At 45.7% G+C, this 26,275-nt stretch overlaps 1 protein-coding gene across 1 annotated transcript; it reads left to right on the plus strand.

The window, feature by feature from the left end:
* Positions 1–732: 732 nt before the first annotated feature.
* LOC119649374 (mitochondrial sodium/calcium exchanger protein-like) lies at positions 733–16,558 on the plus strand. The gene is made up of 11 exons (XM_038051490.1): positions 733–896; positions 955–1,178; positions 1,258–1,583; positions 1,647–1,721; positions 1,780–1,824; positions 8,304–8,527; positions 15,053–15,188; positions 15,247–15,365; positions 15,452–15,686; positions 16,056–16,123; positions 16,246–16,558. Exons 1-11 carry the CDS (start codon positions 795–797, stop codon positions 16,468–16,470), a joined length of 1,779 nt encoding a protein of 592 aa, XP_037907418.1. The 5' UTR covers positions 733–794; the 3' UTR covers positions 16,471–16,558.
* Positions 16,559–26,275: the final 9,717 nt, after the last annotated feature.

Here is a 26,275-nt window from a genome sequence, read left to right on the forward strand (position 1 = left end):
CGAATATGTATGGGCTTCTTGTACTAATTCTTCGGCAGGATTCCAGTGGACCTCCACTTCTTCACTAATATCCGATGACCGGCATTCTCATCGGCCTTTGCTCCTTGGGAGACTCCGCCGTCTACGGACTACTGAGGAGTATTGAAACTGTTACTAACAACGTCCAGTTCGTCGACAGTGGTTTTTAGCTAGGTGTTATTGATGGCAAAGACTGTTCTACCCTCGGCGGCTGCTGTCTCCTGAGAGGATGCCTTCGGTGTATAATATTCCATCTTGGCTTGGAGTCCTGTTACCTTCTTTTCCAGTGCAGTGAGATCGATTTCCAGACCTTTGCTTTAGTTCATCCCCCGCTAGACCCGCTTACTCTGAAAACATGACCAGCAGACGGACAGATCCTCACCAGTGGAATGGACCTACTCCTAACCCGACACTACACATTGTTCGTCCTTTCAAAGATGGCTCCCTGCAGCCGCCATGAGGAAGGTTGAGAGCTTGCCGAGTTATGCAATCTTAACTTAAAACTTAATCAGACCAGGCCGTTCCGAATAAGAGAGTTCTTTGCATTCTCCTCTTTCGTCAAGTATAATATAGGAGTTGTCAGGATATTAGACCTAAACCCTTGACCCAAGCGTCAAAAAATGTCAAAAGAAAAACCTTGCTGAACTAGTGAGTCACCTAATCTATCCTAGTACACGCCCAGGTTATTTCGAACTACCTGTCAACAGTCACTGACATTTTCTTCCTCCCTTTTCAATTCGTACGTTTTTTCAAGTTTCACGAGCTTTAATTGGAAAATGGAAGTAAATAGACCACTAATTTATGGAGCGCTTACGGGCTCCAATGGATCCCGACCTTATTATGAGCCACATGCAATTTTCATTAAATTCGTGAAATATGTAAATAATATCCACTCCTTTTCTGTTCAGGAGGTTTAACCTTTTCATTTTTTCAAAGGATGGATGCAGCGCCACCTACGATCTTCCATACTCCGAAAGATGCCAGCACATTACCAAAGACGGATATTGCCAAGATAGTATGCAATATATTAACTATATAAAAATATTGTACTGTTTTATCGAGAAGGCGGAGTCCCCGGCTGTAGATTGGATTTACATTGGGGTTTTATTCTTTCTCGTTTTCTATCTGTTGCAAGTTATGGGTCTTCTCATCGGCAGTTTGTAAGTTAAACTCAATTAGATCTATCTAAAGTCAGGAGACAGGTGAGGCATTTCAACCCCTTATCAATCTCGCTTACAGCTTCATTTCGGCAATAAATTACTTCGCAAAGAGACTTCGCTTGAGCCAGAGCCTTGCTGGAGCGACGATCCTCGCAGTTGCGAATAGCCTCGCTGGGATATACACATCCCTCCTCCACATAAAGGGCAGCACTACGGACCTTTTTAATGGGTCTCACGCATCAGCCATTTTCACGCACTCACTCGTAGCTGGTGCAGTGCTGGTGATTCGGCCATTCCATATTTATCGTCCTATATATATCCGGGATGCACTTTTTCTGCTGACATTACTGGCTTACATTGAATACATTCTAAAGGACGACAGGATCGAAATGCTTGAATGTATACGTAAGAGTATCTTTTACTTCAACGAACAGCAAGTTACCATTTAATTGGTTTTCCTTTCCACAGCCTTGTTTTTGTTTTATATCGTATTTTTGATAACCGTAACCATCGACACTATCATTATAAAGCGACTATCGAAGGGTAAAGAAATTAACAGCAATATACCCGAAAGTTCCGTTCAAAAATCTTCCTTTTTCAGATGTTAGAAGGAAATTGAAAATGCTGCAAGCTGGGGAAACAAATGGTATGGAAATCGTAAGCAAATAAGTATTTGGTTTCCACCAAACTTACCATTTTTAAAGACTTTTTTAAGATTAGTTCACTGACCCTGTCCATTCTTAGAGTAATTATATTTTAATGACATACATGATACATGATCACCAGCCAATCAAAAGACGAAGAGTCCTCATCCTTAATCAGCACGACATCCCCAATCTGAAGGTCAGGAATACATCATCTGAACATGCCTCCAAGTTGTAGAGTAGGTAGTCAACTGGTCGCCTCGCTAAAGTCGCCAAAGGTTTTATTGTCTAGTTCATCCCGTTGCGTAGTTATTGGCCTGGAAGTAAGGTATGTCTGGATGAACACAGCAAGATAACCAGAATGTCTACATACAATTCTCAGCTGATGTTCCGCTGACTTGGCCACTGCACCCCAAAATCCTCCTTGATGAGAGAGATGAGAGCGCTGCACAGATGAAATGCAAGGAGGCTACTAAGCCTACTTATGCCTGCTAATTCTGACTAGATTCAAGGACAACCAAACCTTGCTAGAAGATCCAGTTTACGACGTCGAAAGCCACGCGTCTGGACGACCACTTCTTTTTCTTCAGCCTTTGTCCCATTCACAAGCGGGATCGGCTTCGCAATTTGGCTCTATCGAATGCTTGATCTGCTTGCAATCTCGAGGCTTTCAAATCGCCGTCTAGCGTATCAAGCCACCGTTGTTTAGGTCTGCCTTTTGCTCGTTTTCCATCGACTTCGATGTTCAGATCAATCTTGGCAAGTGAATACTCGTTGGCACGAATTGCGTGACCATAATATCGAAGACGCCTCTCTCACAACTTTTCCACGATCAGTGCAACCCCATAACGATCGCGGATCATTTCGGATGTGATCTAAACGTGGACGCCACTAGTCCAACGTAGCATCTTCGTCTCCATTACCGCAAGACGCCGTGCATTGTCTTTTATAGTCGACCAACACTCAGAACCATAGAGAGCGCGGTGGACGACCACCACAGCTTGTATATTTGCGTCCAAAAACCATGAAATGCCTTATATAAACATGAAGTGCCATCAAGCGACCAAGAGCCATGCTTCAACATCGAGGAATGCGGGGTTGTTCGAAGTCTTCGATTCCAATGCAAAATGGCGACCATGTTCGCGCTCTGGTATCCGAAAGGGGGCAATTCCACTCCAAAGCCAGCTGCACAGAGAGACTGAATAATACCTCAAACAATTATAGGTAGTTTTGTTTGGGATCAGAAAGCCTGACCACCTCGCTAAGCACCTGTCATTTAGTCGAAGGTGATACCAAGGACGGAAGGTCCCCTCGGAGTAGGAGAGAAACTCGTCAAAGGCTGAATCCTATCGTGAGCTAAGTACCGAAGTAGAGATTGATAGATAGCCAATTCGGTAAACAAGGCATAAACGCCAAAGATTGCCTGCCGACCTAAAATCTAATTAGTCTTCCACTTGCCTAGTCAAAAATACCCTGCCAAAAGGATGCGATCTAAGCCATGAGCAAACTACTGGGTATCGAGGCTAATTAGAAAGTCGTTGACGTAGAACAACAATCTCGTGTGAACCCTTTCTGGCCCCATATTATTATGGGCGCTTTTCTACAATGCGCGGACCGCATTGTGTGGACGTGGAGCCATCCAATAGACAAAAGTCACTAGTTGACAATGTCCAATGTCCATTATACCTCATTCAATGAAATGTCATTGGACGTTGACGTCGAAGCAGTAAGGAAGACTTAAAACTTCTGTTGTACAGCATGGTGTAGGATGTAGTAGCCAGTGAAGTGGGCCGCGAACAGAGTCCCTTGTCAAAGAGAAAATCGAAAAAATTCCTTTCAGTATTATGTAGTCCAAGCCCTTAACAATGCTCAACTGCGGCGGGAGAAACGGGAGTTTCTCCACTGAAGTCTGCTGGAGATGGGACGCGGCTCAACATCATATTATACCGTTTTCCACACTGCCGACCGCCAAATGAAACACTCTCTTAAGGCAAATGGTCCGGTCTAAACGAATTGAAGCAGAGGTTGGAGCCTTGCAGCTCCTCAAACGTCAACGCCACCCACATTGCCTCCAGCCGTTGATAGCGACTTATTTGATGGGGGACCCTAAGAGGAGAGGCATGTGCCAGAGCAATATACCTTAATTTGTACTCGGGTGATGTTACATCAGTTAATGGTCGCTCCATATAGCTCACTAAATTCTGGAGCTTACGGATCTCGGATGGGGATGTGATTCCCCATTTGCACTGCGTTAAGGTCGACAGTTTCCCCCACAATAACTGACACAGCCAATGCACCTCAGTAGTCAAGGTACCTGTACCATGTCAGCCAGGGTCAATAACGTTTTCATCGCCCCGAAGGTAAAGAATCGTGCTAGGTTCACTCCGCCAGTTACCTTGCGCTGTCGTGACGGTCCTTTAACGCCTTGCATTCCTCCTAATATAATATATAATAACACCCGATCTAAAAAGGTAACTCATAAAGGGACATAATCTGGCATGCACCTCCATAAGAAGAAGGCTTGTACCTCAATTTCAGCTCACCTAACACCGCAGCTGGCAGCGCCGTGAGCACGGTAATAAAACGCTGTCAATGGTCGTCCGCGTTGACCAGCGATTCCTCTACTTCGATTCGATCCATCCTGGACAGGTATTGGAGCGGACAGCCGCAGAGACTCCACCTCCGTTTGGTAGTTCACTTGGTAAGGCGCACCGTCAAGCAGCTAAATTTTGTACAGGCACCAACAAACGGATCAATGCAATAGTCGAACTCGCTTAAAATAAACACCAATGATTTCCAGTCTGTAAAGGCGCCAACGACAACCGAAAAATATTCAGTAAAGTGTGGAGACACTGCACAAAAAAAACACCACGCAATCTTCCTCCTCGCCATCTAGCCAGATCAGGTCAATCAAAATCAGTTATACATGTTCCTACCCCTCTTCAGCTGCTCATCATCCTTTGAATATAAGCCTAGCGTTAGCGTTTCTGATGGAAAAAGGAAGCCTGGGAGAACCAACAAGCTGTAAACTCGAAAAGTACAGGGAGCAACCGCACCAGGCTCTCAAGTTTTACCATCAAGTTAGCAGGATCAAGTCTTGCATACCTCGATGTTCATCCTGCAAAGAGGGAAATCTGATTTCCGACAGAGTGGGCATATTAGAGCGATGGGTTGAGTACTTCGATGAGCTACTGAACAACCAGGACATCAGCGAGTTGGAGGTCCCGCCAACTGAAGACGACGGACAAATACTGCCACTACTAGACTGACTAGGCTAACCCTGCCCAATATGTGAGGCCAGATAAAAGCAGCAGGATCACTCTGAAGACCAATCGACATCAAGAACAGTCTACGACAAGGGAATGCCCTATCATGCGTCCTCTTTAACTTGGCCCTCGAGAAAGTGATCCGTTATGCTGAGGTAAATGCAAGAGATACGATCCGCTTTAAGTCCACCCAATCCATCTCCAAGAAGAATTTAGGAACGTTTGCTCCCCACAGAGCACAGCCAACTCCGAACCTTCCAGTGAAACACGAGTTTGACACACCCGTGCGAGCCCCCTTGTAAGCTAGTCGGAACTCGCTTCGAAGCCCCCGAGAAGTAATTTTGCGATTGACAGAAGCAAGACACCATTGGACTATCGTCCAGCTAGTTAGAAAGCGTCAAAATGCTTGCACGACTCATATTATGGAAGACTTATTACAGAAGGTGAAAAGCAAGGTCTGCCTCCGCAGTGACTTCTGTCAGATCTCGTTCGCAGAAAAGAACATTCCAAAGACGGCAATCACAACACAATTCGGCCTCTTTGAAGTCACCCGGTTGCCAATGGGTTCTTGAAACCTAGCTCAGTCGCCTCAACGTAACATGAATCATCTCCTGCGGGACTGTTCGTTCCTCCTCCTCGTTCGTGGTGCTATTTGGACGACATATTCGTAGCCTCGGGCGACCACGATCAACATGCGTAACAACCCGGACAAATGCATCCTGAACAAGAACGAAGAGGAAACAAATCATTTACATCGTCTCTTCTCTTCGCGCAAGGTAAAAGCAATCGAAGACTTTCGAAGGCCAGAGTCAACCGCCGAGCTTCGTTGATTCCTGGGAATACTAAATTTCTATCGTAGCTACATTCCGAGGGCTGCTGCATGTTAGCTCCCCTAAAAGGTGCTTCTCAAGGGGCTTCCCGTCAAGGATAAGAAGGCTGACTTAGTTAGGACGCCTGGAACAGAAGCTGCATTTCAGAGGACCAAAGCAAAACTCACCGACGTGACGACAACCGCATAATTGTCATTGAACCCGGCTTTAACTCTGAAGACGGATGCATCGCATATCACCATCGTCGCCTCCCTTGGATTTCCTCACGATCCCTAGCGCCTTCTGGATTTCTCGGTCCAATAATTTACCATTGGCCTCCTAGTGGGAGTTTCATTCATCAAGCCACTCAAGCGTGGGTTTTCGCTGTACAATTTGGGTGTGATATTTTTTAGTTCGGTAGAGGCTTTAGGTAGGTCTTGCATCCACCAGTGTGAATGCTAAGCCTGTGCTCAGTATAAACTGGTACCTTTAGGCTGGTCATCACGGGACTCTCATTGTGGTCGCAAAATCAATCCGTGTCTTAAGAAGACCCGATACTTATGTATACTCGGTACACTCGGATACTCATGTAAAACCTCCAGGTCATTAAGCATTTTCAACCCTTTCTGGAAGGCCATTTCTTTACAGTTTTTACCGACCAGTAACCAGTGATCTACGCTAAACAGCAACGCGTGGAAAAGGCCCCGCCCAGACAAGCGCGTGGACTGCATACTACAGCACTAGGTAGTTTCTAAAATTATAAAGCGAACGGACATGGAAGTAACAGACGCCCTTTCTTGATGGTGCGTCATAATTATGCCCTCAACATTCAACGTGGAAGCGGTCGCTGAAGCCCAAGTGAGCAGTGAGCAAATACATCACTTACTCAGAAACTCCAGGCAAGCTTTTAACGATTGCACGTCGACGGCCACCGCGATACTGTGCGACACTTCCACCGGAAATGTCAAAATCTATATACCAGCGGCCTTACGCACGAGAGCTCTCGACGTGCATCACAACGTAGCGCATCTCGGCCTTACAGGCTTAGTTTGCCTGTTTCCCAGAAGTACAGCTGGGTGGGGGCATGCGAAAAGATGTCGCTCGATGGGTTCAACAATGTCAGCCTTGTTAACGCTCCAAAGTGTATCGTCACAACCGTAGCGCCTTGGGCTCCTTCAGGTAATCGGTTTGTATTTTCGTTCTATTGATGACCCTTTCCTTCCTTATAAATATATACCCGCAGCTGTCAGATAGCTGTTGCATAATCAGTGCCTAGAGAACTCTATCCATCCTCTATCTATCCATCGACATCATGGAAAGAAACACAAACTGCCTTCATCCAGATCGAACAGGCGGCCATTTCCGCGAGATCTTGGGCTGCACATCAATGAAGGCAAGACAAAGTATATGGTGGCAACGTCAGCTTCGGAAACCAACCAACCAACAGCATCAAACGGCACTGGTCAAACAGGAAAAATAAGGATAGGAGAATACAACTTTGAGACCGTTGACAATTTCTCCTATCTAGGGTCGAAAATCACAACCGATAACAGCTACGACGATGAAATCCGCGCACGGTTGTTGTCAGCCAACAGAGCCTATTTCAGCGTACAAAAACTGTTCCGCTCGAAACGTCTCACCATAGGGTCAAAGCTCTTACTGTACAAGACTATGATCTTGCCAGTCCTCATGTATTCCTCGGAGACTTGAGTTCTTAGCAAGAAGAATTGCGAACTCTTGGCCGCGTTCGAGAGAAGAATCCTCCGAAGAATTTTTGGTCCCCTACATGAGGATGGACAATTGCGTAGCCTACATAACGACGAAATCTATGAGCGATACCATGACCGTCAGGTTGTGGATAAAATCCGGCTCAATAGGTTACGGTGGGCGGGTCACTTAATCCGTATGGATGAGGATGATCCCACCCGGAAAGTCTATAAGGGCAATATCTATGGTAGAAAAAGAAGACGAGGCAGACCCTGCCTAAGATGGAGTGATGGCGTAGGCCAGGACGCCAGACAGCTTTTAGGGATATCGAATTGATGGACCTCGGCGCAAAACCGGGATGTCTGGAGTTCCTTATTAAGGCAGGCTTACACCGAATACCGGTTGTTGCGCCGTTGATGATGATGATGTTAGTGTTCCAGAAAGGATCATCAAAAGGTTTACTACCACCTTAATCTTCTTTTCTTGATACAGTATATGGTAGAAAAATCTTTGCTATTTTTGGGACCTTTTTGGATCTGAACTTCATGCAATCGTCTTCAACTCAACCAACCACTCTCCCTCAAAAACATCCACACTGTCTCTAATATCTATCTGGTAACCAGTTCTACCATTGCTACTTATATTTTCCTTTAAATTCAAAATAATGACTATGTGTAAGCCAATTTTGTTCCATTCCAGAAAAATTAGAGAAAGAATTAGAAGAACTACAAGAAGAAGGCGTCATGGAAATACTAATGAAGGATACAGTCTCAGTACTCGATATTGAAACAACAAGATCTGGATTCGTAGCTGAGCATGCTAATTCCAGACTATTTCAACAATTTCTTTCATCAATCAATCCCGTCCCTAGAGATGATTGGCGAGAGGCATCATGTTTTCAACGATTTTTGTTAGTAATACGGGTAATTTTTTTTATGCGGTTTAAAGTCCAAATTTCAGAATTCTGATCCAGATACAGGTAAGTCACAGATAAGGGAAAGGAAGGTAAGCGTTGGAATACATGTCCTGCAAAACTGAAGCCAGTCCCCGAAAAACCAGAGGTCCTTGGTGAACCCGGGGTCAGTAGACATCCTAGGGTCGCTTAGTTTTCCAGACTATTCGAAACAAATCCTAATATCCTTAGCATGTAATTCGCCAAGAGGCTTACCCCCATACTAACACTTTCATACTGAGTTACTTCAACCGCTCAGCTGACCTAAATATCACAGCATTACATTATTCAAATGACATCACCGATCCCGAAATCACGTGATCAAGACCTCCAATTATAATCACCACCGGTAGCGCTTCATGTGACGTCAATATTGGAATCGCTTTCCATGTAATCCTGGTATCAGTGATCAAACTAATGATAATACTAGCACTTTTTTTATGGATGGAGGTGGAAATCTTAGAAAGACGCTGCTGCGCCAGGTTGCAGCACTAAAACCACCTCCACTCTTTCGCACCTCCCCGCGGCACCACCGTGAAGTATTACTTTGCGGGAGAGGCTCTGGATTGCTATAGCTCGTCCATGTCGCGTCTCCGTTGCGCCGCCTTCCGAGCTCGATCCAACTCCAGGAGTTTCGTCTGCACCACGGCTACTGCCTCATTTACCGCCATCCAATTTTCCTCCGACTTCAGCATCTCGTCCACCAGGTTCGAAGGCTCGATGTCCGCCCCTAAGATGCTGTTCAACCTTCTTTTCTGCTGCAGAAATCTGGGACAATGGAACATAACGTGCTCCGGGTCCTCGGGTGTAGCACCGCATTCAGGACAGTTGGGAGAAGCGATGCAAGTACTTCCTATAGCCACCGTGTCCCGTAAGGAACTGTGTCAGGTGGAAATTCAATTCTCCGTGCTTCGGTTGACCCATTTCTCAATACACGGGATCAATGTATGGGTTCACCGGCCCTTGTCGGAGTTACCCCACCGTTGTTGCCACTTGCCACACAACTCTCTCCTGATGGCTTTTCGGAAATCCGCATTCACCTCGGCTGGATTTGCCTTCCGTTTTTCGTAGAGCCAGTGTGCCTCGCTCGCTAGAAGATCTATAGGGATCATTCCTGCGATGACACACACTGCCTCTGTCGACGGCGTCCTAAATGCGCTGCATACCCTTAGCGCAATTGGCCGGTATGCCGAACTTATCTTCCTCCGGTTGACAGCGTGGTTCACCACTCCCGGGATGACTAGCCTGCAACTATACTTCGGCCCTCCCACGTTAGGCATCATCCTTGCAAGGGATGAGCTGGCATTCGCTGCCTTCTCTCGCGCATAATCCAAGTGTCCCTTGAAACTCAGCTTGGCATCGATCATCAACCCCAGGTATTTGACAACCGATTTTGAGACGACCTCACGATTACCAACCTGGATGGTAACCGTGTTGTTCTTCCTACGGTTGATAATGAGGACCGCCTCCGTCTTTTCGTCCGCCAGTTCCAGCTTGGCCATTCGTAACCATGACTTGATGGTATGAATGACTTCATTTGCATAAAGCTCCACGTCCTCGGGATGCTTTGCAATTGCAACTACCGCCAGTCGTCCGCAAAACCAATCAGCGTTGTCTCCTCCGGCACGCGAAGGCCAAGCACTCCGTCGTACATTATGTTCCACAGCAGCGGTCCCAATACAGAACCTTGAGGCACACCTGCTGTCACAATGTACCCCTTCGGCCCATCGTCCGTCTCGTACCAGAGAAGTCTGTCCGAAAGATAACTCTCGATGAGCCGAGCCAAGTAGCTAGGAACACCCAGTTTGGCCAAAGCGCCCTTAATCCAGCCCCAGTTGGCTGAGTTAAAAACATTTTTGACGTCCAGCATCACCAAAGCACAGCATTTGCATTTCGAGCCAATTCCACGACCTTTGCTACTGCATCGACCGTAGAACGGGCTCGCCGAAACCCATATTGCCGCTCTGACTGAAAGACCACCCGCAAGCTCGATGAACGGGAGCAGCCTGTTGTATATCACCCACTCCAACATCTTCCCCACGGTGTCTAAGAGACAAATAGGGCGATATGAAGAGGGCACGCCGGGTGGTTTTTGGGGCTTCGGTAGCAACACCAGCTTCTGCCTCTTCCACTGGGCGGGAAATATTCCTTCCACCATACACGATTCGAATGTGTTTGCGAACCACCTTGGTCTGACCTTGACCGCCACCTTCAGAGCCTTGTTCGGAATTCCGTCGATTCCCGGAGCCTTGCTATCCTCAGTACGTCTGCAGATTTCCCAAAGTTCCTCTTCGGTAACATCAGGGATCGAGAAGACGTCCTGCTGAGCTGCCAGTTGGGGTTCTCTTTCGTCCTGTTCCTGCTGCGGGAAAAGAGTTGTAATTATTTGCAACAAGAGACGTGGGCATGTCACTTGAGGTGATTTTTGCCCGCGGATCTTCTTCATTATAACTTGGTAGGCTGTACCCCACATTGCAGCATTTAAAATGTTGTAAAGTCACCATAGACCCTGGTACCTCTCCAATAATGTTGTCCGTTCAAATGAACTTTTATGAAATGAAGAAGTGATACCTCATGGCCGCACCACCCATATACCCACCTCCAGTTCGTCTCGCCCTCCACACTGGTGATCACGAATTAAGCTTAAGCTCCGAGATATCGGCCTTTAAAGTTTTTCCAAAGATTTTTCAATTTTTCCCCAAATTTCGCCACCCGCCAAGCCCCAAACCCATATACCCACCTCCAGCTCTTCTCGCCCTCCACACTGGTGGTCACGAATTAAGGTTTGTTTGCTGACTTTCAAATATGTAGATCCACCCTTGAGACTCCTACAGGTAACAAAGAACACTGAGGATAGGGTCTTCATAAATTCAGGCCACTTCTGAGCGCCTCCAACAACTTCCTTTGAGGGAATGGGTTTCATAAATGGGAAATCGTCTTCTAAATATCTCGATAATGTTCATCGAAAGATTCATGGCCCTGTTACACCTGACCTCGAATCCATGCCCAGAGATTCAGATAACACAAATTGGTCCAAATTGGTCCACCTCAAGATGGAACCAAATTCCATTTCTGCGTAACCTACCGTATTTCCAAAACCACCTGATTATGCCTTCCCCCAATAATATGTAATCATCCTCTACCAGAAAATGAAAATTGTCCTGAAGGCTGTATCTAGTCAAAGCCTCTACTCGGTACAGAAATTTAATGATAGAGGGTGATCCCTTTTCGCCCCGAATTGTAATCCCCAAGGATGCAGGGTGATCCCTCTGCGCCCCGAACTGATAATCCCCAAGGATGCAGGGTGACCCCTTTGCGCCCCGAACTGATAATCCACAAGGATGCACGGTGATCCCTGTGCGCCCCAAACTGATAATCCCCAAGGATGCAAGATTGCTACGACTAGATCAGATGTAGGAGAGGATTAATTCCCTATAGCTGCGTTTGGCCTTCACCAAAGGAGTGAGAATACTTTGAGGGCTCTTCCCGTTCCGTTCTCGCATCACTCAACGGGTAAGAGTTCTAAAGTGTACGCTACGCATTAAAAGTATTGACATTCGTCAGAGCTGCTGCTTCCCAACATGGAATGGAAGATATCTCGAGAATCCACACGCAAGGCAGCTTCAAGAGGTTTCCATCCAGGGCGGAGTGGAAGAGCAGTGATATCTTGGCTACGACACGGTGTCCTTTATCGACGGATCAAAGATGGCCTGTGGAGTTTGTGCCGGAGTATTACAAGATATAGGTCGTCTATTCCACGCGGAGATACTTGCAACACAGTAGATCAGTTAAGAGCTTTTGGGCTAGACGAATACGGACAGTGTCCCTGCCCTATAAGGACCCATAGCGCCAAACTCAGCATACAAGAAAGTTCGTATTTTCGAAGTTCGGAAGAAGGGAGAGACAACCTCAGGCACTTACTTTACGATTGCCCAGTTCTAGCTAGAACCAAGGTGTAGTAGGTATATTTTAGGCGTCCTAAAAGAGATCTCTAGTTGTAGCGTGGAGGAGCTTATATCCTTCCAAGAACACTACGATCTAATTTTAAAGATCTGAACCGGCTGCTTCTCTTACCTTTCCCACAGCAGTGAAGGTGTTAGGACGACCCACCATATCGCTAATTTTGTTCATCGGATTGGTCCCTTATACGGATTGGTACCTTATACCAATTCTCATACACCTAATAAGTAATATGTTTCATCATTCCTATCTACTAAGTGCTAAAATAAATGGGCTCTAATACCATTAGGATTATAGAAGAGTTTGGCACGGGCCCAGATATAAGAGAATTAACATTTGGTCTTTCGAATTCCTAGTCAACCCTCTTGATCTACCCAAATCTTCAATAGTTCCAGTCTCCTCACTAAAAGGAATACCGGGCTACCTACCTTGGGAAATATTCTAAAAATGTAGTACTTAGGTACTTTCGGAGCATACTGAATAGAAGCGAGACATTCGCCTCTATAATAGGAATCGGTGCTCCACGCTTCCAATCAACGTTTCGCTTATCAATTCTTCTGCCAAATGAGGATACCATGATGAACTATCCCAAATAGACATCTATCTATCCTTGAGAGTTTTACGTGAGCACCTGTCTGGAAGACTTACTCCCACGGTCTTCTTAGGACACGGATTGATTTTGTGACCACAGTCAGAGCCCCGCTGTGACAAGCAACAACGGTACCAGTCTATACCAAGTGCATGGCTTAGCATTCATACTGGTGGATACAAGACCTGCCTAAATCTCTACCGAACTAAGGAGTACGGCACCCGTGTTGAAACGCAACACCACGTCGAGGCCTGAAGGTCTCTTCTCGCTTGAGCATCACCACAACCCCCATGAAGCTCCCACTAGAGGGCCAACCGCAAACAACCGAGCTGTACTCATATACAACAGGAATTCTCCCGAAGTATATGAGTCCAAGGTCTATCTCGGTTCCCATGGTACCAGTATACCCCTGGTAAGGTTTCGTGGACTCGGGTCTGATCGCCCTATTTAAGCCTTGGAGCATTCGCCTACTGCATCACGGCCGGCAAGCCATTGCGATACAGCGTTTCCCGGTGCCACCACGTGGAGATCTTACTTTTCGACAAAAATTTATCTTTCTGACAAATGTCATAACTGACACTTGTCTTCCAGCCACTACCAGGCCAGCTATCGACTTTGCTGCGGAAATTAATACAGCAGATAACATAGACCCTGCAGTCCTGCCCGGCAGATGCTCTCAATGTACTCCTGCATCTCCTCCCCCTAGACCTCCACATTAAATATGTTGCAGCGTGAGCGTTCCTACGTGAGTCCGGATGCTGGACAGCGAAGTCCTACGGCCACAGCAACATCCTAGATGAAATACCTCGAGAAAATCTGGGCATCCCCCACGGACTATGTCACACGCAAGCTGAACTCCACGAGAAACTTTGCTGTGGACCTTCCAACCAGGGCAAAGTGGAAGACCGGCGACGTGTTGCAAGACTGTGTATGTATTTTTTACGGACGGATCAAAGATGGCCTGTGGAGTCGGCACGGGGGTTTTCTCGAATACACACAGTGCATCCAAGTCGTATGGCCTCCCAGGTTTCGCCAGTGTATTCCAGGCGGAAGTACTGGCGATATTGGAAGTCTATCGATGGCTGGAACGTAATTCGAGCGTAACATAGCCATTCTGAGCGATAGCCAAGCGGCCATCACGGCCTTGTACTCAATCGGGCATAGGAACATAGAGGGGAATGAGTGGGCTGACGGATTAGCCAGGCAAGGCTCTGCTCTTGGCAGTCCCTCGGTGAATACAGTCGGTGTTCTACTGGGGATTGTCGAGGGCCGAGTCTACTCGCATTACCTAGCAGCCGCGGGCCTAAGATGGCGAATGCTTACAAGCTGTGCCAAGTCAAGGAGAATTTGGTCCGCTTATAACATAGCCCGATCATGAGAGCTCCTGTGCCAGACGCGTGCAAATGCATTCAAGATTACAGCGGTCTGCACGGGGCACTGGCCCATAGGGGACCATGCCGCTAGGCTCGGCATATCCTACAACTCGCATTGCCGAAGCTGCGGAGAAGAAAGGGAAACCCTTATGCACTTTCTCTGCGATTGCCCAGCTCTGGCTATAGTCAGTCTGCGGACACTGGGTAAACCATTCTTTGGGGACCTCAGAGAGATTTCTAGCTGCAGGGTGGGAGGGCTGCTTTCTTTCGTGAATGCTACGGGCTGGCTCTGAAGATCCGAGGCGGCTGGACTCTGCCTCCCTGCTCCCATAACAACAGTCACGGTCTTAGGAGTTTGTGACATCAAAACGGCGCACCAAAGTGCTAATTGGGCTCCTCGGAGCGGCCGCTGATACCTACCCACCTACATAGACCCTGACTCTGCTAGACAGTCATTCTTATTTCTTAAGCAACAATAGAACTAATTTTAAAACTTGTGTTATCCCACGTTTCATAATATTCTTCTTATTTTCAAATGATTGCATAACCAACAATATTTTTTCTTTCCAAACAGGCGCCCTTCTTCCTTTTTTTCCTTTTAATATGTCCGCGGGTCGATTACAATTTACCCAACCATGGATGGTCAAAACTATTGAATATGCTCCATGTCATCACTGGACCCTTCTTCTTCATATCTATCCACAAACAAAGTAAAAAAACCAAACCACATTAATTTCTTTAAAACAAAAATGCAACGCTTCCTTTTAGTTGCTGATTGGAGCCTCTTTGGTGTTTCCATCTACTTCTATCTGGTAGCAATCTCAGTTCCGATTATGATCATCGTTTACTTCACCTCCAGAACAGACTCTCCACCAGTCTATCATTTGGTAAGTGTCCCTTTTGAGTGGGCTTAGTTACAAGGTTCCATATTAGTTCTCACTAGAATTTAAGGTATCTTTATTTCTATCTGCAGATCTACGCGGTTCATGCCATTTGGATATGCATGGTTCTGATTAGAATGATGGCATCAGAAACATCATCTCTCACGTACACGATCGGCATGGCTTCACAAATGAGCCCTACTTTCATTATGGTCACATTGACTACATGGGAGGGCGGTATTGGATCACTTATCGCCAATGTAGCGCTGGCCTATCGAGGTTACCAGCGAATGAGTTTCGCGGCATGCTTTGGATCGCCGTTGTTCAGTATCCTTTTCAAATATTCATTGGTATGTTCACGAAGTGAATGGTAAAGTTTGTGGTGCTAACAGTATACCTCAAGCAAGAACTTACTTAAATGACGTAAAAGAAATTTAATAATAAAAAGGCGAAAGTGGCACTGAATAGGTCACAAATTGATTAAAGGCGAGAACTCTTTTGCGGGCTATTCCATGGAACAGTATCCGGTATCCCAGGACGCCTGTCGATTAGGTCACCCTGGAGCGGCTTGGCGCAGAATAGTCGACGATGGAAGCAAGCTTCTCGAAAAGTGATGAGGGTAGTTGAAGAAAAAATTGACAGTTATTAGACTATTCCCTATTCCCTTTTTCCTTAATCAGAAATTTCAACTTAAAGGTATGCCTGTAACCTTTGGTGCTCGTTACCTATACAGAGTACTGACCAGTGAGTCCGGGGTTGCAAAGGTAAGTGGATCATATTCAGCCTTAAAATGAAGCATATTTGATTGGGTCCAATTTTAAACTTCAGATTTTAAAAAAGGCGAAAAGTTATTTTAAAATAATTTTAAACTTCGTTTGGATTTCAGGTTGGTCAAGGACCCCTCGGCAGCACGATTCATGTCATTCTCTTCACTATTATATTCTTCCCACTAATGGGAAACTTAGTTGCCCGGGATAAAGGGCGGAAAAGTCTGGGCGTCTATAGACTACTTTTCTACCCAATCTTCCTACTGTTTGCACTATTAGCCGAATTTGAGATTATCCATGGACATGGGACGGACCATACCGACCAACGCGTTAAGTTGAATTAAATATGGAAGTTGGTAGGATTATGCTTTTAAATTTGAACCAATTTTGTTAAATCTTTTTATTCGAATAATAAATGTTTGCGAAAAAGTATCTACTATCTCGCTCGTTACATTTTAATGTTATCTCCTTTAGCCTTTTCGCGTTCTACATTGAGGTCGACGCATCTAAATCGAGGTCGATATTTTTCTGGACAATAAGCTTGTTCCAGATGGAGAAAGAAGGCTCTTTAATAAGTTCTCACCAGCGCGGACTATATGTCGAAACCAGGGAAAACCCCCCTCTGCATGTCGAACCCATGGAAAACCCCCCTGCTCTCAGCATCTTGCTCTATTTTTCTGATGATAGTCCTGAGAACATTGCCAGAAACCATCCTCATTCCACCTATAAAAGGGTATTTTGTCGCCCCCCCCCTTTCCAACAATCATGGATCATTACAATTACAATGATAAGGGTATATGTATGCGCTTCCGAGGCGTTACAATTTCATCAAAATGAGGACGCAAGGATGGTTGTGATGGATGATTTCATCGAAATTATCAAAGAGGAGTCTGCGTTGCTGACCACTTATGGTCAATATCAGGAGTGCCATGAGAAGAGTCAAGCTACTTGCACGAACAGCAAGAAGGACTACTAACTGTGATCTCTCTCGTAAAAGAGCACTATTCCCGCAGAAACAACTACGTCACTGGCAATTCATGTCCCTGATCAGCAATACTCCATGCAATAGATCAGCGAAATCCTTAAGACGTCATCAAAGTGAAACCAGTCAAAATTATAAGACCGATAAGCTAAAACCTGACGCCACATGCATACGGGCCATTGAGTGCTTCGAAAGGCCAACCAAAATTAAAAATTTCGTCAGTTGGGGAAGGAGGAAAGGAAGCGAATACCCTACCAATTACTGTGCGAATTTGTAGTGGGGGTGTCAACAAAAATGAACCCTTCCCGTATTCCGATCTAACAGCATCCAGTCAGTGAGAACCCCACACCACCATTCACTAGATCATTCGTACCGCTGACGGCGCGATGGTGGAGGAGATAGAGCGTCAGCCTCCCAATTTCGCCGCTCTGGGTTCGAATCGCAGTCGTTATGGGTGTCTGTCTCGCTGCTGTGAGTTTGTCACTTGCACAGTCTTAAGTGTGATGATAGTAAAACTGAAGCACAATTTGACTGTGTGGATGCCATATACTCCCCCAAGGAGTGAACAGGAAACACTATCCCTACCAATGGCCAGCATTAAGAAACAACGTATTACCTCAGTCAGCCAGCAAATTGACAATTTGCCGAGCAAACTTGCAAATTCACACAAACGTTCAGCCCAATAATATCAAATTCCAGGGAAGTGACGAAAATTGGCACGCAGCTCCACTCAGGGGTCCCGTTGACAGACACTTGTATGTTAACGAAGCTCGAAAAGAAAAGAAAGATGGCTCAATATCCAACTGTCAGGATCGAGGTTCATCTAAAAGTGAGCTGGATCATCAGAAATAAACAATTCTAGTTCAACCAAGCTTGGCGACAAACCTAATACTATCGTCGGTAATACATAGTATCGTGGTACGGGTGCTTTCGGAAAAACTACTGATAATATAATCCTCACCTGTAAGGGCAATTATTAGGGCACCCTATTCCATAAAACGCAACTGAGGGTAACTGCTAGTGGCGGAGGATGGCGGGACCACCATAGCACCATTCATTAAAAAAGCTCAACCTGAAAATTTAAGGATAATCATACTGAAAGCCGGCAGGCGCAGCCTTGAATGCGCGAAGGACTTTCGACCAATCAGTCTCACCTCTTTCGTATTGAAAACCCTAAAGCGCGTCCTGGACATTCACTTAAGGGCGATTATAGGGAGAACGCCTTTTTCTAAGTCCCAGCATGCCTACCTCAAGGGCAAATCCACAGAAACCGCTCTTCAACAGGTAATTGGCACGGTTGGGTGGTCACTGCAGTAGAAGCAATATACCCTAGCTGCCTTCATAGATATAGGAGGAGCATTCAACAACGATAGTATCAGCACGGTCAAGGAGGCCTTGACTAGTTTTGGATTCGAGGGGTATCTTACGCATTGGATTATATCCATGCTACTAACCAGGATAATCCAGTCAGGCAACCACTTGACTAAAGCTGTGAACAGAGGCATGCACCAGGTGCTCAGGTTGACGAATATTGACTTGTTGATATTAGTGTCAGGAATGTTTCCCTCCATTATTAGCGACATCATGGAAGGACCGTTGCAAAAGATGTGCCTGTGAGCCGCAAGATGCCGGAAATCTGAGCGTTTGTTACGAACTAGGCCACACGCAAACTGGACTTCAAGAGAAACTTTGCTATCGACTTTTCAACCAGGGCAGAGTGGAGAACGGCGGCATTATGCAGGGCAAAGACACAGTATTCTTCACCGACGGATCAAAGATGGTCTGTGGAGTCGATGCGGGGACTTTCTCGAATACACACAGTGTATCGGAATGATGTGGTCTACCAGGTTCCACTAGTATATTCCAAGCGGAAGTACTGGCGATACTGAAAGTCTGTCGATGGCTGAAGCCTGATTCCAGTCCCAAACGTAACATAGTCATTCTGACTGACAACCAAGCGGCCATTAAAGCACTCTATGCAGCGATGACATCCTCCACGCTGGTGTATCAGTGCAGAAACTCGCTGAAGAGTATGGGCCGGTCATAGGAACATAGAGGGGAATGAGCCGCTGACAGATTGGTCAGGCGGGGTTCTGCTCTTGGCAGCTTTGGGACGGATACAGTCGGTGTCCCGGTGCCGACTGTCGAGGATGGAGGCTACTCTTATTACTTAGCAGCCGCGGACCTCAAATGGCGAAGGTCCACTACCTTTGCCAAGTCAAAGAGGATTTGAGCCGCTTATAATAAAACCCTACCGCGAGAACTCCTGTGCCAGACGCGTGCAAATGCATACAAGATACACGCAATTCTAGGACACTGGGTAAACATTCTTAGGGACCTCAGAGAGATTTCTAGCTACATTAGATTAGAGCCGGCTGGACTCTGCCTTCTTGCTCTCATTAGAGTAGTCACTGTCTGTCTCCTCTCCTGTTTGTGGTATCAAAACGGCCTACAACAGCGCTAATTGTGCTCCTCAGAACGGCCATTGATACGTACCTACCTACCCCCAGACGGAAAACAGGGTCCAGTATTTGGCAATCAACTTTAACCAAAAGGGACTCTGGTAGAAGCAATTTATAAATAAAAGGAATGAAAAGGGAATGCATACAAAAATTGGATGCAGAAATTACTGTCACTGGCATTCTTAGAGGTCCTGTTAGAATTGGCTTCTCTTTCCGTTAACATTCAAATATAAACGAAGAGAACAATCTTCAGATAGAAGAAGAAGATAGAAGTATCAGTGAACGAGTGACATGCCTAGGCCGAAAGAAAATCGGTATTCTTTTTAGGCGGTAAGTTACTGATACCGAGAGACAGGATAACAGCGAAGAACTTTTACCATGAGAAACAAATGTGCACTTGGAGACTAGAGAAGTATGACAAAGACTTTCTACTTAAACCAATAAGCGGAAGCATGGTACCCCGCTGGACTCCCAAAACGGAAGAGCTGGGACAGAACTTTTTGATGTTCTCCGAGCCAATTGGGAACACAAAAACCTATTTTAGACGGAAATATACGCCATAGGCAAATGTGCTTCCTTCCATTTCCAAAGGAACTGTAGGAAGCAGAACATTGCAATTCGAACCCATAGCCGGGCAACAATCAAAGCATCCAAATCGACCCAGATGGATCCAAATTGTCATGAGAATGCCTGGATAAATTGAACATATTCGACCTGTAAAATAAGGTCTGGAAATTGTTGGTTCAAGGCATTACTGAGATAGAGGACAATGTAGAAGAACATCAACTATTAACGAGGATAGGATTGCCAAAGGTTTTAGGAAGATCCAGGGTGCTTATGGAAACATAATCGCTTGTTGAATGGTTTAAACCTTAGCAAACTGAAGATATCCGGAGACATAATCCTCAGATTCTGTAAGGAGAACACTAAAACCTCCTTACTTATCCCAAGAAAATTTACCTGAGAGATTAATTCCAAGCGAAACGCTAAACAAAATATATGGTGGCTACGTCAGCATCAAAAACCAACCAACCAACAACATCAAATCGCACTGGTCAAACCGGATGGATGAAGATTGGAGACTACAGCTTACAAAAACTGTTTCACTCGAAACGTCTCACCAAAGGGTCAAAGCTCTTACTGCACAAGACTATGATCTTGCCAGTCCTCCTCCTCCTTCGAAGACTTGGGTTCAAGAAAAATTATTAACTCTTGGCCGCATTCAAGAGAAGGATCCTCAGAAGAATTTTTGGCCCCCTACATGAGGATGGATGATTCCGTAGCCTACATAACGACGAAATCAATGAGCGATGCCATGACTGTCAGGTCGTGGATAAAATCCGGCTCAACAGGTTACGGTGGGCAGGTCACTTAATCCGTATGGATGAGGATGATCCAGCCCGGAAAGTCTATAAAGGCAATATCTATGGTAGAAAAAGAAAACAAGTCAGACCCTGCCTGAGATGAAACGATGATGTAGGCCGGGAGGTCAAACAGCTTTAAAGGGATACCAAACTGGTGGACCTCGGCGGCACCAGGATGCCTGGAGTTCCATATTAAGGCAGGCTTAAACCAGATTCCGGTTGTCAACCCGTTTATGATGAAAGTGTCATGTGCTGGATCGGAGTTAAATCTCAGAATAATGTAAAGATCAAAGCAGAGTTCGATTTCTCTTTTACTTAGGCACTTCGATAGTAATAATGATCTCTGCTTGCTTTCTCACCAAGTCAAATACCTTGGTCAAATGGTTCCAAACTTGAAGAAGGAAGCGCGCAGAGTGGAACTGAAAATAAATACCTACAAAATTAAGGCTATCAGTGTGACTAGTCATCACACTCTCGTTATTTGCATTAATTGGCAAAATATTTAGGAGCTGATGGCGACACCGAACTCAATACCGCTTGCTGCATCCCCCTTCCTTGTCTTCAACAAAATTTTGAATATAAATATTTCAACACCAATCGAACCTGCCTGCATCGTAACAAGGGAGTACTTTGAACTGAGACAATATCAAACAAAGAAGTTCGTCGTCATACGGGCCAGACACCCATGGACGTGTGATTTGAAGAAAGAAGTGGTAGTGAAAGGTGGATAGGTAACACATCGAGAAAGGCCGAAAACTGTATTGTGAGTTATACCACATAATGGAACGCACTGTCCCAGGATGGCCGATAAGTAAGTTGCCCTAGAGCTGCAAGTTGCGGAGCATTTTAGGAAAAATGCAAGTTTCTCGGAAAGTCATGGGGAATGTTGCCGTAAAGAGGAAAGATCACTGATCAACCAAAGACAACACCCTGTTAATTGACCAATGTTCGTGAGCCAATAGGGTTCAAAATGCGTCAATACCTAGATAGCTGCAGAGAGCTTTATAAAGTGGTACTCCATCCTATTCACTTTCTATAAGACCGTCATGATCCACCCTTTGCCAATATTGTATGGAGTAAAAATCCTTATCTTTTAGTTATTCCTTTTTACAATAGATTAAATAGAGGCGAACTGTACTCAATCATCACGTTGCTGAGTACCATCTATAAAATATTCTCCACTATCTTGCTAGGCCGGATAGCCCCATACGCCCAGAACATCATTGGCAGCAACAGATCAGATTATCTCTCTGCGGCAAGCGTTGGAAAAACTGTTGGAATATGGACAACAGGTGCACCATCTGTTCATCGACTTTAAAACCACCTATGATAGCATAGCCAGAGTAAAACTGTACACGGCCATGAGAGAATTCGGTATCCCGACGAAATTAATAAGACTGACTAGGCTGACCCTGACCAATGTGCGAGGCCAGATAAAAGCAGCAGGATCACTCTCAAGACCTTTCGACATCAACAACGGTCTACGACAAGGGGATGCCCGATCATGCGTCCTCTTTAACCTGGCCCTCGAGAAAGCGATCCGTGATGCTGGGGTAAATGCAAGAGGTACGATCCTCTTCAAGTCCACCCAACTACTGGCCTATGCTGACGATATCGACATCATGGGAAGAACGACCCGAGACGTACAAACTGCCTTCATCCAGATCGAGCAGGCGGTGCGAGATCTTGGGCTGCACATCAATGAAGGCAAGACAAAGTATATGGTGGCAACGTCAGCACCGAAGACGAATCAACCAACAACATCAAACTGCACTGGTCAAACACAAACACGAAGAAGAATAAGGATAGGAGAATAAAACTTTGATACCGTTGACAACTTCTCCTATTTAGGGTCGAAAATCCCCACCGATAACAGCTACGATGATGAAATCCGCGCACGGTTGTTGTCAGCCAACAGAGCCTATTTCAGCTTACAAAAACTGTTCCGCTCGAAACGTTTCACCATAGGGTCAAAGCTCTTACTGTACAAGACTATGATCTTGCCAGTCCTTATGTATTCCTCGGAAACTTGGGTTCTTAGCAAGAAAAATTGCGAACTCTTGGCCACGTTCGAGAGAAGAATCCTCCGAAGAATTTTTGGCCCCCTACATGAGGATGGACGATTCCGTAGCCTAGACCATGACGAAATCTATGAGCGATACCATGACCGTCCGGTTGTGGATAAAATCCGGCTCAATAGGTTGCGGTGGGTGGGTCACTTAATCCGTATGGATGAGGATGATCCCACCCGGAAAGTCTATAAGGGCAATATCTACGGTAGGAAAAGAAGACGAGGCAGACCTTGCCTAAGATGGAGCGATGGCGTAGGCCAGGACGCCAGACAGCTTTTAGGGATATCGAATTGGTGGACCTCGGCGCAAAACCGGGATGTCTGGAATTCCTTATTAAGGCAGGCCTAGACCAGATACCGGTTGTTGCGCCGTTGATGATCACGATGATGATTCCAAACTGTTGATACCGAGAGACAGAAGACAGCGAAGAACGTTTACCTTGAGAAACAAACGTGCAATAGAAGAATAGAGAAGTATGACAAAGACCTACTACTGAAACAAACAAATGAAAGCATGGTATACCGATGGAGAGAGAGGGTACAGAGGAGCTGGTGCAGAACTTTTTGGTCCTAGAAAAAAGAATACTCTGAACCAATTGGCGAAATAACAACATATTTCAGGGGGAAATATATGCCATAGACACATGTGCTTAGTTCCACTCCCAATAGAACTACAGGAAGCAAAACGTTGCAATTCGAAGTCGCAACCAAGCGATCATCAAAGCATGCAAATTCCCCTAGGTGGATCCAAGCTGTCATGGAATGACTGGATAAACTGAGCAATGAAGTGTAAAATGAGGTCTGAAAATTGTTGGTTCCAGGGTTTACTGAGATAGAGGGCAATGAGCTAGAAGATCAACTGTTTACGAGGAGAACAGAAACGCGCCTCTATGAACCAGAACCCTTCGGGAGAAGGGAGAATCGTTATACGACCGTGACTCTCAGGAAGAAGGACGTAAACTGCGTGTGAATTGTAGATAACACGGATAATTCTCCCCATGCAAACCAATTCTCTCAGACCCTTATCCATTATAGTAATGATAACTATTCAAAAGAAAAGGCCGCCACTATCACACCCAATACATTACACAACACACATCATGCGTGCATGAAAATTGCCCAAATCATTTAACATTTCCAGGGATTTAAGATGACGCTCAAAGTATGACCTTCTTTTGTTATAGGTGTCCGGATAGCTGAGTGGTTAGAGCGCAAGGCTATCGTACGGAAGGTCGCGGTTCAAATCTCACTGGTGGCATTGGGATTTGTATCGTGATATGACGTCGGATACCAGTCGACTCAGCTGTGAATGAGTACCTGTGTCAAATCAGGGTAATAATCTCGGGCGAGCGCAATGCTGACCACATTCCCTCCTAGTGTACCGTTACGGTCTTGAATGAAGTGCTCTAACACACTTCAAGGCCCTGATCCAACATGGATTGTTGCGCCAACGATTATTATTATTATTAATGAGGCCAAGCTGTAGTCAGAAACATGGCGGATTTACGTTAGGTCAGTTAGTTATAGTTCGCACGTACCTTGTTTTCTTACGAATGCTAGAAAAAGAGCGTTAACATCTTCGAACGACTTCGGTCCCAGGGCAGAGGTGCGGCAGCATCTGATGAGTTGCTTCTTCCCTGGACGAAATCTTAAGTCGAGATGTCTTCGTCTCTTATTCCCTATTTATCACAAGAAAGGACTAAAAAGAATTGCTGCCGAAACGCCTTCCAAAATTTACGGACTTCAACCCCCAGGCGTCCGAAATTTGGTTCGAAATAGTGGAAGCAAGCTTTGTGAGGTATAACATAGCAGACCGACAACAGCAATATTTGCAAGTCATAGCAGTGCTATCACCGCGGTATGTCACCGAAGTTCGCGACATAAGTTTAGAGTCGTAGTAGTAGTGTATCGACAGTACCGCAGTTCCAGAACCGCTAATTCGTAGTTTATGGGTAAGAAGCCTACCATCTGCAATTCAACCGATTATGGTGAGGATAAATGGTCAACCACTAAAAACTGCAGCTAACAAGATCTACTCCGGGCTTCCTTCGACACCAAGTATCGCGGAAGCAACATCAGACATGCAAACAATATCTGCAACACCAGGAAACCATCGTGGCAATATACGCTCCCAAGGTAGACATCCCGATAACCGGCCAATTCAACAACCTACAGTACCAACGAGTACTTGCCGTGTAGCCATTAACCGCATGGTATTCTTCAAACACGGATTGGTTTGGCGATCACAATTACAGCCGCGCAGTGCCTGGCACAGTTGTACCAGCTGGTATTGACGCAAGCTCAATATTCATACCAGCGGAGGCAAGACCGTAAATAACCATATGGTCTTAGGTCTTAGGTCATCCCAATTCACATGGTACCCCCCATGAGGGTGCATGGCAAAAGCCACTTCAAATGAATCCATTCCAGATTCGGGTTTGATCCGTCCCCACAAGTACGTGGACTGATCACCTCTTGGAATGCATAGGGACAGCACTCCCCAACAAGTTGAACGGAATCAACCCATGTAGGAGAAGAATATTTTCTTTCAACAAATGCTAGCAGTTCAAACATGTAACCTGAACGTTAAGGTGGCTTTTGACAACACCAGGCTCGAAAATCTGATGGGAGGCGGTGACCGTAACCACAGCGGCAACTTTCACCACCTCGTCATCGACGCCAAATTGATCGAGGGGAGGGCCTGGCGCAAAGTTAGTTTCGACTGCCTGGCAAAGGACATCTAATCAGGTTGACCTTGTCGCATTCATCAGTGGATTCAGGAATTATGATCTGAATGTGTGAAAAAAGTCACGCAATGACATCGACCTCGAAAGGTAAAACCATCTGGCGTCTGCTCACACGGGAACAAATCATTGAACTTCCAAGTTCAACACGGGCCATCTTCGTGATCCGGCTGTCGTCCAAGAGGAGCCGGACCTTCCCGGATTATATTCACATTGAGGCCGCTCTCAAAAGTGTCTTTATCTCTGGAACGATGACGAGGAGATGAACTTAAGAAGGTAAGTGCTGTGATGATAGTTGAGGGCGTGGACGAAAATGAGAAGTGGTGAACAAAGCAGGAGCTGCCATAAATAGCAATGATTTCATTACCATATATCTTGTCACAATAAAAGTATCTTAAGGTTTTCAATGGCTTTATGAGGGACGCTAACGATATAATTTTCGACCACAATGATGAGCAGCTTTTGAGATAAAAGGAGTACTTTACCACGATTCTCAATCGAATGATATCCATTGAGTTCCACCACT

Source organism: Hermetia illucens, chromosome 2 (assembly GCF_905115235.1).
Source record: "Hermetia illucens chromosome 2, iHerIll2.2.curated.20191125, whole genome shotgun sequence".
NCBI lineage: Eukaryota > Metazoa > Arthropoda > Insecta > Diptera > Stratiomyidae > Hermetia > Hermetia illucens.